Here is a 15,174-nt window from a genome sequence, read left to right on the forward strand (position 1 = left end):
CGATCAGATCTGCCTATGTACTGTGAGACGTTTGTTTTTGCTGCCTCCATTTTGTGAGAGAGGTCATTACACTGTAATTACATCCCTTATGATAATGTGCTTAAACGAGAGCGGTCTTTAAATTTTTATTCCACCAGATAATTCCAAACTATTATCTTGAAATGCAGGCAGTTGCTTGTTCACAAAGTATAATAATAATTTGCAAGGTTTCTCTCATACCGAGAGGAACCATCAGTTAGATGGGCAGAAAATGGTTCCCAAGAGGACAATGCATTGCTGATATGGTCCCAGACCATGCTGCCACCTTCTGACAGACAATGGGCATTGCTGATTCCTGGGGAGAATACACTGGAGCTTCTCAAATGGCAAACCTATTTGTGCCTGATTTCACTAGTGCTCTCCCATATTGCCTATAAGAAATACTGTTGGTCTGAAGAAAGATCCCGACCCGAAACACCACCCACCTATGTTCTCTTGAGATGCTGCCAGACCCGTTGAGCTACTCTGCTGAAGACTCTGTGTCTTGTTTTGTAAACCAGCATCTACAGTTCCTTGTTTCTGCTGTTGATCTGTCGATTGTTTGCAACATTTGTATGTTAACCGTGATTCTTTTTTCCTCCCCATCCCCTGCCCTGGAACAGATAACAAATGTGTCATACTGATGTGCTCTCTCGCTCTCTCTCGCTCTCTCTCTCTCGCTCTCTCTCTCTCGCTCTCTCTCTCTCTCTCTCTCTCTCTCTTGAATTGATCCAATTACATCTAATTACATTTTGAGCAGGAGGCTAAATTTTGATGCTTTGCATCTTCATCCAATTAACAGCACAAAGCTAATGCTGTGCTGGCCATTTCTGTGTGATTATTCAAAGCAGCTGACTTCTTCCAAGTGGGCCTGCTGAGGTCAGTATATTATGCAATGGTTTAAGTTCTGATTGCCTACACAGACTGTACTTGTTTTCCATAATGCTTCTCCTCCAATTAACAGTCTTCCATTTAAGTTAAGAGTGACTCGTTTTTCAATTGTGGTTTAGGGAAAAATCTTTAATTTTAAAGAAGAAACAAAGAGAAGTGATTTTGTTTGTGTCAACCACAAGAAAATCATCTGCTTCACAAAACCAAGTGTTTCACAGATTTCGTTTGAAGTGTTTGACTGCATTGGTGGAGTTTTTTTGGATAGAATTCAAGGTCAGAAATTATTTTTAAAAATCACAAATACTTGCCTTTTCACCAATACTTCATTTGTTTAGAAGATGTGTGGATTGTCACCAGTGGTTTGTTGGCTGTTACAACAGGATAAACTGAAGTGGTGGTAGAAGGAGATGAATTTCTGAAAGGTTACCAGCTGGGTTAGATAATGGTTGCTGTGTGTGTAAGTGGTGGGACTGGGTTAAGTGAAAGCTAGTCTTCCTGAGTCGTACAATTATAATTCCCACAATAAAGGAGATAATTCATCTCATCACCGCCAGCTTTTAAATTCCATCTACTCATTTACTCCCATTTCCTTAAATGTTATCGAAAACTTTCTTCAAATACTTGTCCGAATCCCATTCAGAAGGTATCGACTGCATTGCTTGCAGTTCAATGTGGATTGACCAAAGAAGAAGAAAAAAAACCCATTTCCTGATCTTTCAGTAATTCGTAGGAAATTAACTCTTGACTTTCCAGATGAATATTTGTGAAAACTGGGAAATATGGTTCTACTGTAAAATTCCATGCGATGATGTCAACAACTGGTTAAACAACGGTTTAATTCTCAACTTTGTTTGAAAAGCAGTTCACAGAACCCATTTTAACTAACAGTTTCGCTGAAACCATGCCTTTTAAAGAGGCGTCGGAAGGAACTTCAGATGCTGGTTTACATCGAAGATAGACACAAAATGCTGGAGTAACTCAGCGGGACAGGCAGCATCTCCAGATAAAGGAATGGGTGATGATTCAGGTCGAGACCCTTCTTCAGACTGAAGACAAGTCTGAAGCAGGGTCTCTACTTGAAACGTCACCAAAATGCTGGAGTTACTCAGTGGGACAGGCAACATCTCTGGAATAGATTGGAAAGGGTGAGGGATTTGATTAAATGGGAAGCTGAATGGAAATTCACCAGTTATTCACACAGACCCTCGGACTATCTTCGATCGGACTTTACTGGGCTTTATCTTGCACTAAACGTTATTCCCTCTATCCTTATCTGTACACTATGGACAGCTTGATTGTAATCGTGTATCGTCTTTTCACTGACTGGATAGCACGCAAACAAAAAAGCTTTCCATTGCACCTACAGTATGTGACAATGATAAACTAAACTAAACTATTAGTAAGTGCTTAGGATTAGTCAGAAGGACATTGTAGTGCATGAAAGGGAGCACAAAACAAGTTCACCATCTCCTTCCAAGGCTTGCAGGAACCCAGCAAGCCCTCCTCACGCACAAGAATGAAGGACAATTTGGTCTAATATATTTGTACACAAGAAGCAGGACAATATATTTACTTTTCTAGAATTATTCTGATCCCAGAACATTCAACACCCAGGCTAATTTGTCAAGGAACTACAATAATAATAATAATAATAATAATAATAATATTCATTTATTGTCATTGCAACGAGTACAACGAAATTAAAAAATAGCCAATCCTGATGGTGCGTAAAAACAAATAAATACAATTATATTAAGTACAAAAGATTTTTTAACAGTGTTGCCTAGTGCAGAAGGTAGTGTTCAGTTCTCGTATGGCCCTGGGGTAAAAACTGTTCTTAAGTCTGTTTATTCGGGATTTGATCGACCTGAAACGTCGACCAGAGGGCAGATGAACAAACAGACGGTGACCGGGGTGGGATGGATCTTTTATTATTTTGCCTGCTCTACTGAGGCAGCGTAGGCTGAACAGGTGCTTCAGGGAGGGCAGTGAGCAGCCGATGATCTTCTGGGCCGTCGTGATGACCCTCTGAAGGGCCTTCCTGTCCTTTTCTGAGCAGCTGGCATACCATGTGGTTATACAGTATGCCAGCACACTCTCGATGGAGCAGCGATAGAAGGACATCATGAGCTTCTCCTGCAGGTTGGTTTTCCTGAGGATCCTCAGGAAGTGGAGTCTCTGCTGTGCCTTCTTTACTGTGGTGATGGTGTTGGTAGACCAGGTAAGATCCTCTGCGATGTGCGTACCCAGGAACCTGACAGCGGGTACCCTTTCCACACAGACTCCATTGATGTAGAGTGGGTCGTATTCTACACTGGTTTTCCTGAAGTCAATTATAAGTTCCTTTGTTTTGGAGGAGTTCAGGACAAGATTGTTCACTGAACACCATGCTGCCAGCCTTTGGATTTCATCCCTATAGGCTGTCTCATCTCCTCCTGAGACGAGTCCAACCACAGTCGTGTCATCCGCAAACTTGATGATGGTGTTGGTGGGATGGGTGGGGGCGCAGTCGTGAGTGTAGAGGGAGTAAAGGATGGGGCTCAACACACAGCCCTGTGGTGAGCCGGTGCTCAGTGTAATGGTGGAGGAGAGGTGAGGGCCTATTTTGACGGTCTGGGGGCGGTTGGTCAGGAAGTCCTTGATCCATTGGCAGATGGTTTGGGAAAATCCAAGGTCAGAAAGTTTGGTGACCAGTCTGCTCGGGATGACCGTGTTAAAGGCAGAGCTGAAGTCGAGGAAGAGCATCCTCACATAGCTCCCCTGGTGTTCAAGGTGGGTCAGTGCAGTGTGAAGAGCAGTGTCGATGGCATCCCCTGTAGACCTATTTGCTCTGTAGGCAAACTGGTATGGGTCGAAGGTGGGTGGGAGGCTGGCTTTGATGTGCTGCAGGACCAGTCTCTCGAAGCACTTTGTGATGACCGGTGTGAGTGCTACCGGACCTGCCTGCTGGGCTTCTGGTCAATTAGTTGGGTCTGATGACATGATGAAATATCTCGCTTTATATTTCTATTTAATTAAAATGGAATTAAGATCTGTAGGGCCAGAGGACTTTACCAATTTTATCTGATAATTAAGGGATGGTGACTTTCTGTCATCTGCTCAAACTGTAGATAGTTTGGGCTTCCCTGCTTTAAATCTACATCCTCTGATCTCTACATTCTCATTCTGTAAAATATATGAATGGTTTCATTATCTCTGCCATTGCCCCTCTCTCAAACATTAAACAACATTCTTCATCTGCTTCCCCCCTCTGCGATGAGTTCTTTCCGATAAATTCTTCATCTCAGAACTGTCTTACTTGTGCTTTGACCATTGTTTTACATCACATGGCAACTCTCTGTACTGCCGCAGAAGAAATCTACTGTTTTTACACTACAATCATTGCACTCTTGTACTTGTGTGTGATTGTGCTTATGAATGGTATGATTTTACTGGATTGTATGCCAAACAAAGAATTTCACTGTATCTATTTACTATTGACATCAATATTTACAAAAACCTTTTCATATGTCCGCTCTAACCTCATGCTTTCAATTCGTTCCATGAATTGAAATATTTTTTTGCTTCCACTCCATATCTGAGGTTTCCTTTGTATTACAACCCAATATTTATCAAGTGTCTATTTGAAAGCTCGGATTTGGTCTAATATATTTGTCATTGGAGCTTCTGCCTTAGACATACTCAAACGCTTCCCTTTAGACTGTATTTTTTTTTTTAATGCATTTTGCAGGATGTGTGAAGCACTAAAAGTCAGTATTTATGAGCCATCTATAGTTGTATTGAAAGTTGTGCATGTGGACCTTCTTGACCTGCCACATTCCTTTCTAACGTAGCAGGTACAGTGGCACAGCAATAGAGCTGCTGCCTTACAGCGCCAGAGACCCGGGTTCCATCCTGACTATGGGTGCTGTCTCTACGAAGTCTGTACGTTCTCCCCTTGACCGCGTGGGTTTTCTCTGGGTGCTCCGGTTTTATCCCACATTCCAAAGACGTGTGAGTTTGTAGGTTAATTGGCTTGTGGAAATTGTTCCTAGTGAATAGGATAGAGCTAATGTATGGGTGATTGCTGGTTGGTGCGGACTCACTGGGCCAAAGGGCCTGTTTCCAGGCTTTATCTCTAAGCTAAACCAAACAATTATGACATGAGCGTGTTACTAGGCTCTTTCAGAAGGTGATTTATAGTCAACAGCATTGCTCTGGGTCTGGGGTTGTATAAACTCAGACTGGGAAAGGAAGACATTTCCTTCTCCAAAAGGCATTAGTAAATAGTGAGTTTTGATGACATTACAGAAGTTTTGTAGTCAACACTGTAGAGACTGTTCTTTTAAAATCCTGGATCAGCAACTGAATTTAAATGCCACAGCATTTATTTGTTGTCTTTTTTTGCAGGATCTGGGTGTCCCTCATAAGGCCAATATTTATTTCCATTCCTAACTACATTTTTGTGAAAGTAAGGATGAACAATTCTTGCTATTGAGGGAGTGCAGCATAGTTTCACCAGGTTAATTTCCGGGATGGCAGGAAGTGCCATGAAAGAATGGATCGACTGGGCTTATATTCACTGGAATTTAGAAGGATGAGAGGGGATCTTATAGAAACATAAAATTCTGAAGGAATTGGACAGGCTAGATGCAGGAAAAATGTTCCCAATGTTGGGGGAGTCCAGAACCAGGGGTCACAATTTAAGACTAAGGGGTAGGGCATTTAGGACTGAGATGAGGAAAGTTTTTTTTCAGCCAGAGAGTTGTGAATCTGTGAAATTCTATGCCACAGAAGGCAGTACATGCCAATTCACTGGATGTTTTTAAGAGAGAGTTAGATTATAGCTCTTGGGGCTAATGGAATCAAGGGATATGGGCAGAAAGCAGGAATGGGGTACTGATTCTGGATGATCAGCCATGATCATATTGAATAGTGGTGCTAGTTCGAGGGGCCGAACGGCCTACTCCTGCACCTAATTTCTATGTTTCTATAATCATTTTCTGGTTTTGCTGCAGTCCTGGTGAGGCAAGGATTGGTCGTAGACCTGAGCAAAATATTACTGGAACCAGCATTTTGCACGAACCAGCGGTCAGAGACTACAACAAAATAAGGAAGGGGGAAAATTGATTGTGAGCGAAAACTGGCACGTAATATAAAAATATACAGCAAGGGCTTTTAGAAAAAAGGAAGAGAGTAGCTTGGATAAGTTTGGGAAATTGCGTCTGGGAAATTAATAAAGGGAAACCAACAAATGGCAAAAGTTAATCAATACTCTGCATCAGTCTTTCTGGTAGAAGAGATTGCAAATATGCCAAAGATATTTGATAGGATAACATCATATAGTATGGAGGTTCTTGTTCCCTCTGATAGAGATTATTGCAAGAATTAACGTGACAAAAGGCAGCAAAGTTGCTAACTCCGATGGCCTGCACCCAAGGGTTTTAAAGAAAGTGACCTTGGAGATAATGGACCCATTTGTTGGAGTTTTTCAATACTTGCTGTGTTCTGGGAGGATTCCAGCAGTTCAGAAAACTGCAACTGTGATTCTCTAGTTCAAGAAAGGTGGAAGACAAAAGGTAAAGACAAAACTGTAACTATACATACATTTGCTTAACATTTTGGCAAGCTATTATAGTCTATTCACTGGAATTTAGAAGGATGAGAGGGGATCTTATAGAAACATATAAAATTATAAAAGGACTGGACAAGCTAGATGCAGGAAAGATGTTCCCAATGTTGGGGGAGTCCAGAATCAGGGGGCCACAGTCTTAGAATAAAGGGGAGGCTATTTTAAACTGAGGTGAGAAAAAAACTTTTTCACCCAGAGAGTTGTGAATTTGTGGAATTCTCTGCCACAGAGGGCAGTGGATGCCAAATCACTGGATGGATTTAAGAGAGAGTTAGATAGAGCTCTAGGGGCTAATGGAATCAAGGGATATGGGGAGAAGGCAGGCATGGATTATTGATTGGGGACGATCAGCCATGATCACAATGAATGGCGGTGCTGGCTCGAAGGGCCGAATGGCCCCCTCCTGCACCTATTTTCTATGTCTATTATCAAGGAAGAAATAGATAGTCAATTAAAGAAGTTTAATGTAATCGTCCAGTTTTATTTCAGCACCCTATTTTCCTACCAATAAAAATTGGGAAGATTGAAGCCTGTGTTTGGCAGGGGTTCCTTTTTCTCGTTAGACTTTTAGACTTTAGAGATACAATGTGGAAACAGGCCCTTCAGCCCACTGAATCTATGCCAACCAACGATCACCCCACACACTGGCACTATCCTGCACACGAGGGACAATTTATAATGTTACTGAAGCCATTTACCCTTCTCTGACGACGTCGCTCTCTTTGAATCTGGAGCAGAGCACCTTTGTTCATGACTGTGTCACCTCATCTGAGTTTTGAACTCCATATCCTTCCGATCAGAATGGATAACATCTGCAATATCGCTCAGTTTTGTTCGCCCCTCACCTCATCCACTGGTAGAACTCTCATCCATGTATTTATTACCTGTATTTCTCAATATTCTAAGGTAGACACAAATGCTGGAGTAACTCAACGGGCCAGGCAGCATCTCGGGAGAGAAGGAATGGGTGATGTTTTGGGTCGAGACACTGTGTCTACCTTCGATTTCTTAATATTCTAATACCCTCATGGCTGGTCACTCACCTTGCATCATCCATTAAGCTTCACTGTGGCGTGAGTTGTGGGGGGAGCCACCGAAAACATAGAGGGATCCAGCGTGGGAGGCTGCCGAGTACAAAGAGGTTACTGGTGTGGGGGGACCGCCGAGGACATAGAGAGACCATTGGGGACTATAATGAATACTTTGTAACTTTGCCCGTGGCCATTAAGTGACTCTTTGCACACCTTGTGTATTGTATGCAAAACAAAGAATTTGACTATGACATGTCATGTGATAATAAAGTATCAGTCAATCAAAAAGTCTGCTGCTCATATCTGATCTTATACCAAGTCCTGCACGCTCATTTGCTTGTTTTTCTATAGTGGGTCTCAGTCCAGCAACACCTTTGTCATTAAATTTGGTTTGTTTTTATTGTTCTGCCGTTGGTAGATATGTTCTCCAAATTCGGAACTTTTTCTTGCTTTCTCACTCTTCATAATTGAGCCCTTTGAACCAGGTTCTACTTGCATCCCCTGCCATATCGTGTTATGACTCGAGATATGCAAATTTAACATAAATCATTCTCGTGATCTGGGTTTGCTGACGAGCCCAATATTTATTGCTCTTTTCCAGTTGCCCTGAAAAAGATGGCGGTGACTCTTTCGGTGAATGTTCTCCCTTTGTTTCTTGGGGGAGAGAGTCCTGTGATGATAAAGTACTAGCAATACATTTCCAAGTCAGGATGGTGTGCTCTTTGCAGTGAAATCTGCAAGTGGTGGCGTTCACAGGCACTCACTGTCATTGTCTGTCTTAGTGGTAGAGGCTGTGGATTTTGGAGTGTGGAGAATTTTGAAGAAAGCAGAGCATCTGGGTGGAAACCCACATGGTTGCAAAGAAAATATGCAGACTACGTACTCTGCAGCAGATGTCAGGATTGAACACGTGGCAGGAGCTGTGAGGCAGCAGTTATACCAGATTGTTTGGACCAATCTGGGGTGTTGTGTGGAATATCGGTCACTAATGAATGCATGATTGAATGAGTTTATTGGCCAAGTATGTGCATATAGAAGGAATGTGCCTTGGTGCTCCGCTCACAAATGACAACACGAACATACAGTTAACAATAAGAATAAAGCATAAACACATCAAAACAATGAGGAATGTAGATTTGCGAGGAGTCTGTGGAGATGCAGTCGTTGGTGTAGAGAGAGTAAAGGAGAGGGGAGAGTACGCAGCCTTGTGGTGCTCCTATGCTGAGGGTCTGCGGGTCACTTGGGAGCGGTGTGCGTAATCCTTGTCGCCGGAGTCGGGTGAGTGCTTCCCACGGGTCCTCATCCATCTCAAGACCTTGAACGCAGCCACAGCCCCGCCGACGAGTATGTCCAAGTAATTCAGCGAGTAAGAGAAATCCGGAACGATGTTTAAAGGTACCGTATGTCTGATGTTAAGGAGTGCCTCTCTCATGAAAGTGATCTTTGTGGGATTTCCGCAGACAACACAAACGAACAAATACATACAAAACAGCAAGGAGCAGTACACCATGGCAGCCATCGTCAGCGCCACTAGACAAAAAAAGATTTACCCAATGCTGTCACCCATTTCTTGATATTGTGTAGTGTGAATTGAATCAGCTGAAGACTCGTTTCAGTGATATTGGAGATCTTGTAAGATGCTGAGATGGATCACCTACTGATTCCTCCTTTCTGAATGTGGTTGTGAATTTTTCAACTCTTCCTAAGCATCCTGGTGCTGGGCCCAGCCATCGTTGAGGATGGGGGTGTCCTCAGCACTGCCTCCTTACACAGGCTGTTTAATGATCCACCACTATTCACAAATGGATCTGGCACGACGGCAGAAATTGATCTATCCATTGATGATGAGATTGTTTAGCTTTGTCTGTTGGATGCTGTTTATCCAAAAACTCCCTTCCATTGGAACTGACTAAATAAAAATTGGCATGTGTTTGTGATTGGGTAATCTGGAAACTGTCAGAGGTTTAGCAAGAGTCAGTAAACTGCTCCAATACTGGATTCTGAGTCCAGCAAAGATGTAGAAGTTTAAACTAATAATAATTGTATTCTGTGCCAGGCTCAAGGAGGTGCAATGGAAATTTTAATGGAATGGGTGTAATAGTCTTGAATTAGAATTTGTTTATTTAAGAAGACTTTCACTTAGGTTATTATTTGGAATATTACCTGGAATCTTACCAAGAATACTATTAAAAAAAATTGAATAACTTGTTAATGTTGAGTTTGTTTTTGTCTTCCAATGTGTATTATTTGTTTGGAAGAGTTCAAGATTTTGGAATGTTTTTAAGGATTAGTTAAAAAAAAAACTTTCATGGTTCTACTTAAGTCTGGGACTTGACTTGGATGATTTCTTATTTTATAGACACTAGGTGCAGGAGGAGGCCATTCGGCCCTTCGAGCCAGCACCGCCATTCAATGTGATCATGGCTGATCATTCTCAATCAGTACCCCGTTCCTGCCTTCTCCCCATAACCCCTGACTCCGCTATCCTTACGAGTTGTATCTAGCGCTCTCTTGAATGCATTCAGAGAATTGGCCTCCACTGCCTTCTGAGGCAGAGAATTCCACAGATTCACAACTCTCTGACCGAAAACGTTTTTGCTCATCTCAGTTCTAAATGGCCTACCCCTTATTCTTAAACTGTGGCCCCTTGTTCTGGACTCCCCCAACATTGGGAACATGTTTCCTGCGTTTTGTGAGAGAAGTTGTCCAAGTGAGATTCCTTTTTGCCCTATGGTCATAACTTGCATGAATAGTTTTAGAGATACAGCGTGGAAATGGGCCCTTTGGCCCACAGTCTGCGCGACCAGCGATCCCCGTACACTAGCACTATCCTACACACTAGGGAAAATTAACAATTTTTACCGAAGCCAATTAACCTACAAACCTGTGCATCCTTGGTGTGTGGGAGGAAACCGGACCACCTGGGGAAAAGCCACGCGGTCATTGGGAGAACGTACAAACTCTGTACAGACAGTACTCGTAGTCAGGATCAAATCTGGTTCTCTGGCACTGGAAGGCAGCAACTCTACCGCTGCTCCGCCGTTCCTCCCTGGTTATTGTCGTGCCGCAGATGGTCATGTTAATAGAGGCCAGCCCCAGGACACCACTGCACGATGCAGTATCTTCACCATAACTATCTTCAGCTGCAGTGAAGGTAGACACAAAATGCTGGAGTAACCCAGCGGCTCAGGCAGCATCTCAGTAGAGAAGGAATGGGTGACGTTTCGGGTCGAGACCCTTCTTCAGACTGGAGTGTTCAAGGGTCTCGATCCAAAACGTCACCCATTCCTTCTCTCCCGAGATGCTACCTGACCCGCTGAGTTACTCCAGCATTTTGTGTCTACCTTCGATTTGAACCAGCATCTGCAGTTATTTTCCTACACATTCAGCTGCAATGACCTTTCTTCTATCATTACAGCTGGGGTGGAGATGTTTGCTGATGATTGCACATCGTTCAAAAACATTTGCAACTCTTCAGCAAATGAAGCAGGAAGGGGGGTTGGGTCTCAACCCATTCTATGTCAGTGTGCTTGAAATGAAACACATAGGATTGAATAATTCTGTGTTGAGGACCTGACTGAATTTCAGGTCCAGATTTTAATCTGTTAACTGGTTCCAGAATGGTACACTGAAGTCACTGTAATAAACTTGCATGGAAGTTCAGTCAGTAATGAATAGTCCAGTGTACAATATTTGCCCTTTTGAATGGAGGCCTACGTGGATATAAAATTAAAACCGCACTTAGACTTAATCTAACCAGACGAGACAGACCTGACCTGTGCCTTTTTTTTTTCTGTGGATGTTGCCTGACTTGAGAGGCATTTACTGAATATTGTGCCCAGTCCTACTAAAGAGTTGATATTGATGGCTACAAATGGCACTCTAAAACTGGTCAGCTTGGTGCAACATGCTACTCACAAGAAATGCACTTGGGCTGCAGCCTCCTTAACCACATTCCTACCACCAAACCAACTCCACCCACAGAAGTTAATCATCTGAACCAGACTTTGGAGGAATCACAGTTGAAGTTGAGACACTATAATTAATTTAAATTCTTTTGGCTGGGGCCAGGAATGGTAGCAGACTATAATTACCTTGATAGAAAGTTGACATTGTGTGTGCCCTCCACAATAATTGATTTTTGTTTTCATCTGTGTAATGAGATCTGGTTCCTGGTATTAGCCAACTGTGGCAAGAGTAGCATTTGCCTTTCATGACCTCAGAACTCCTCACACTGTCCTACACTCAGCGTCATAGTCACAGAGCATGGAAACAGGCCCTTTGGCCCAACTTTCCCACACTGACCAACATGTCCCATCTACACTTGTCCCACCTGCCTGCGTTTGGCCCATATCCCTCTAAACCTGTCCTATCCATATACCTGTCCAAATGTTTCTTAAAGCGATAGTACCTGCCCAAACAATCTCCTCTGGCAGCTCGTTCCAACTCTCAAGCTCCCCCCCTCCAACTTAAACCTATGTCCTCTGGTTCGCTATTCCTTTGTACATCTACCGATCTATTCTTCTCATGATTTTGTACACCTCTATAAGATCACCCCTCCTCCTCCTGCACTCGAAGGAATCTTGGAGTATCTTTGCAGTCACAAATGCAGCAGGCAATGATAACACTAGTTAAATTGGTTTCCATTTTCATTTTTGTAACAGTAAAATGTAATTCCATCTGTTCTTGGATCCTCTCTGCTCTCCAATTACCCATCCTATGATTTAGGCATCGGTTATGCTCAGCTGGCCCAGCATAAATGCAGTTAACTCTTGGTTATCTTCTTAGTTCAGGGGCAATCAGGGGAGGACAATGAATGCTGCTTTTCTCACTATTATTCACATACCATTAGTGATAAAAGTATACAATTCCTACCAACAATTTTGCCTTTTTGCATGTCCCCACAACCATTTTCTCCATTCATGCCACTACTCCCCCCTCCCCCGCATAACACACTCAACTTGATCGATGGGATCTTAATTAATGATAAAACCTGGTACTTTCCTCATTTCCATTTTTTATAGCAAAGATGAGCAAATTTCCTCATGTATTTTCCTGTGCATCCACCAAAATATTCATACTGTGTAATTTCAAAGAAAAGGTTTTAAGAGGTTTGTAAGCTGGTTTTAATGTAATACCTTCCATTGGAACAATCCACATTTTGGTTTAAGTAATCAAGAATGCCATATTACTGTTACAGGAGATTTACAAGCAATTTACCTATGTAGCGCTAGGAAAACTGAATTATAACTGAGAAAATGCTGCGATTTAGTTGGCACAGGATGTGGCCTTGAGCTTCATGCAAGTTGGCAAATCACATTGCACCATCTTGCTCAACTTCAGCCACATACCCCACATCCTATTTTAATGCTCTGTTCCGTCTTTCAACTAGCTTCATGTTTGCAATTTGTAATCTACTTCCGTCCAAACTTCATTCTTCTCATCCTAACTCCTATATGCCAAGTTGCACCAGAGTCTATTGTGCCTCTCTAATTCTGGCCCAAGCCTTGAGGGAATCAATTTTATTTTGCCGTTTCCCAAGGAAAAAGGAGTGCAGTAATGTCTTATTTGCATGTGGCTGTCTTATGGCACAATGAAGTGCATTTTGCAGTATCTGTCATTTTGCATTTGCACTAACTGACAACAGCTTTAAATATTTGTACAAGATTATAACCAGAGATTAAAAAAAACTTTATTTAAAATCTTTCAGAAATCTATCAAAGCCCAAAAAACACACATGAATGCTGTATCCCATAAAATACAATTTTTGATCAAATACTGAACGGAAGGAAGAAATTACTGCCAACTTTCTTCATATCAAAGTTTATGTCTGAATTTGGCCAACAAAGGGAGATGATCTGATGAGTTGTTTTCATTGGGTAATCTATTTACAGTCCAAAGATCCTGTTCTGTAAGTAGTGCAAGTTTCCCGAGAAGCTGCAAGTGACCATCTTCTCCTACAAAAGAAAAAAATGTTATCTTAGAGTCATAGAGTCCTACAGCACAGAAAGAGGCCCTTCGGCCCATCGTGTCAGCGCCGCCATCTTCATTAACAAGGTAAGAGGTAATATTAGCAACTGAATTCTAAAAAGTTTAGACCTCAGTTTAAAAAGCAGAATTATCCCAGTGTATAAAACAAAGCTCATGGAGATTTTTTGCTTACTTATGTATTCTGGTACTGAAATATTTTTAGTCATTTATTAGTTTGCCAAATGGGCCTTCTGCTAATTTGCCTTTCAGTTTTGTCAGCCCAGCACGTGGCTTCCTTGATGAACCAGAGTCTGCCAGACATATACGCTATGGATGAAAATTAACTTGCCTGGTCAAGTCAAGTCAAGTTTATTTGTCACATACATATACAAGATGCGCAGTGAGATGAAAGTGGCAACGCCTGCGGATTGTGCTAAACTACAAAACAGAATAGAAAGAAATTTTTTAACACAAAAAAATAAATTAATACAGTAAATTAAATTAGTCCCTGGTGATATGAGAGTTAAGAGTCCTGACGGCCTGTGGGAAGAAACTCCGTCTCATCCTCTCTGTTTTCACAGTGTGACAGCGGAGGCGTTTGCCTGACCATACCAGTTATTGTCAAAACCAAGCAAAAATCATTTTGAGCAGTTGTGAAATTTCGCCCATTTTTTTTTTGCAAGATATTTATTCTGTTCTTGCATTATCTTCCATGAAATTTCAGTATGTTTAACTAATGTTTTTCTTTGGAAGTCCCAGGTATTGCTTTTCAGTTAAACAGAATACTTTGTAGATCCACCACTTACCTCACATGTCACATGTGTGAGGTGCAAGCACACAGTGACATTTCTTTTCTTACAAACAGTCCAGTAGAGTATTGCCATACCATCCCCGATTAGCAATTGTACAGAAATTGTCTACTGAGCCCACGTGCCTAATGATACTAGTGAGATATTATAAAAGATTCTCAGAATGCTGATAGTTAGATTGCACTCCCCGATGGTGGTGAAATCCTAGGCCTTGCCCTGGAGTTACATATTTAAAAAGGTGATAATTGGGGGAAGCTGGGGGAATAATATTTATATGGGGCAGGCACAAGTGTGTGCCACTAGAGTCTTTAAAAACAAAATCAGCGTAGCTGAGAATTGCTAGTTGGATAATACAACTTCTGGCAGTGGCAGAAACAGTTTCATGTTTACTTTGGTAGTAAAGATATGGCATTTTCCAACAAAATGGCAATTAATGTTCACAAGCATTAAATAGTATAAAGCATGAAAATTTGCTTTCATCGGAGCTGAGGTATCTTTCCCGCATAGGAATTTTGCATTCATTACCGCAATAGACCAGAACTGGCAAACAGTTAGCTAGCAAGTCTGGAAAAAAACTGGGCTGGCTGCTTGTTGGACAAGGTTGCTCATTTATGCCTCTGGCAGTGTGCGCCATGCCTGATTCACTCAGTAATGTTCCATTAATTTACTGAGCAGAGCGGCCTGATGTACTTAAGTTCCAGCCCCTCTGCTTTTTGCTCACCGTAGTTATTATTGGCTAAATTGGTATCTGACATGTGGAAGTCGTTTAAAGGCATGTTTATCAATGTTCAGGACTAGCATATTCCAATAAGGAGAAGGGATGGCTAGGTAAGGAAACTGTGCA

At 42.0% G+C, this 15,174-nt stretch overlaps 1 protein-coding gene across 7 annotated transcripts in view; it reads right to left on the reverse strand.

Annotated features, from left to right (window-relative positions):
• Positions 1–12,941: 12,941 nt before the first annotated feature.
• The window catches only part of angel2 (angel homolog 2 (Drosophila)), a 46,036-nt gene continuing 43,803 nt past the window's right edge, over positions 12,942–15,174 (reverse strand). For 4 of the 7 annotated variants that reach the window (XM_078404882.1, XM_078404888.1, XM_078404884.1 and 1 more), the window contains one exon: positions 12,944–13,508. In XM_078404882.1, coding sequence (XP_078261008.1) covers positions 13,369–13,508 — 140 coding nt within the window. In that variant the 3' untranslated portion in view covers positions 12,944–13,368. Of the gene's footprint in view, positions 13,509–15,174 lie in introns of all 7 variants that reach the window. The other 3 variants (XM_078404887.1, XM_078404886.1, XM_078404881.1) reach the window with 2 other exon arrangements.

Source organism: Rhinoraja longicauda, chromosome 9 (assembly GCF_053455715.1).
Source record: "Rhinoraja longicauda isolate Sanriku21f chromosome 9, sRhiLon1.1, whole genome shotgun sequence".
Taxonomy (NCBI): Eukaryota; Metazoa; Chordata; class Chondrichthyes; order Rajiformes; family Arhynchobatidae; genus Rhinoraja; species Rhinoraja longicauda.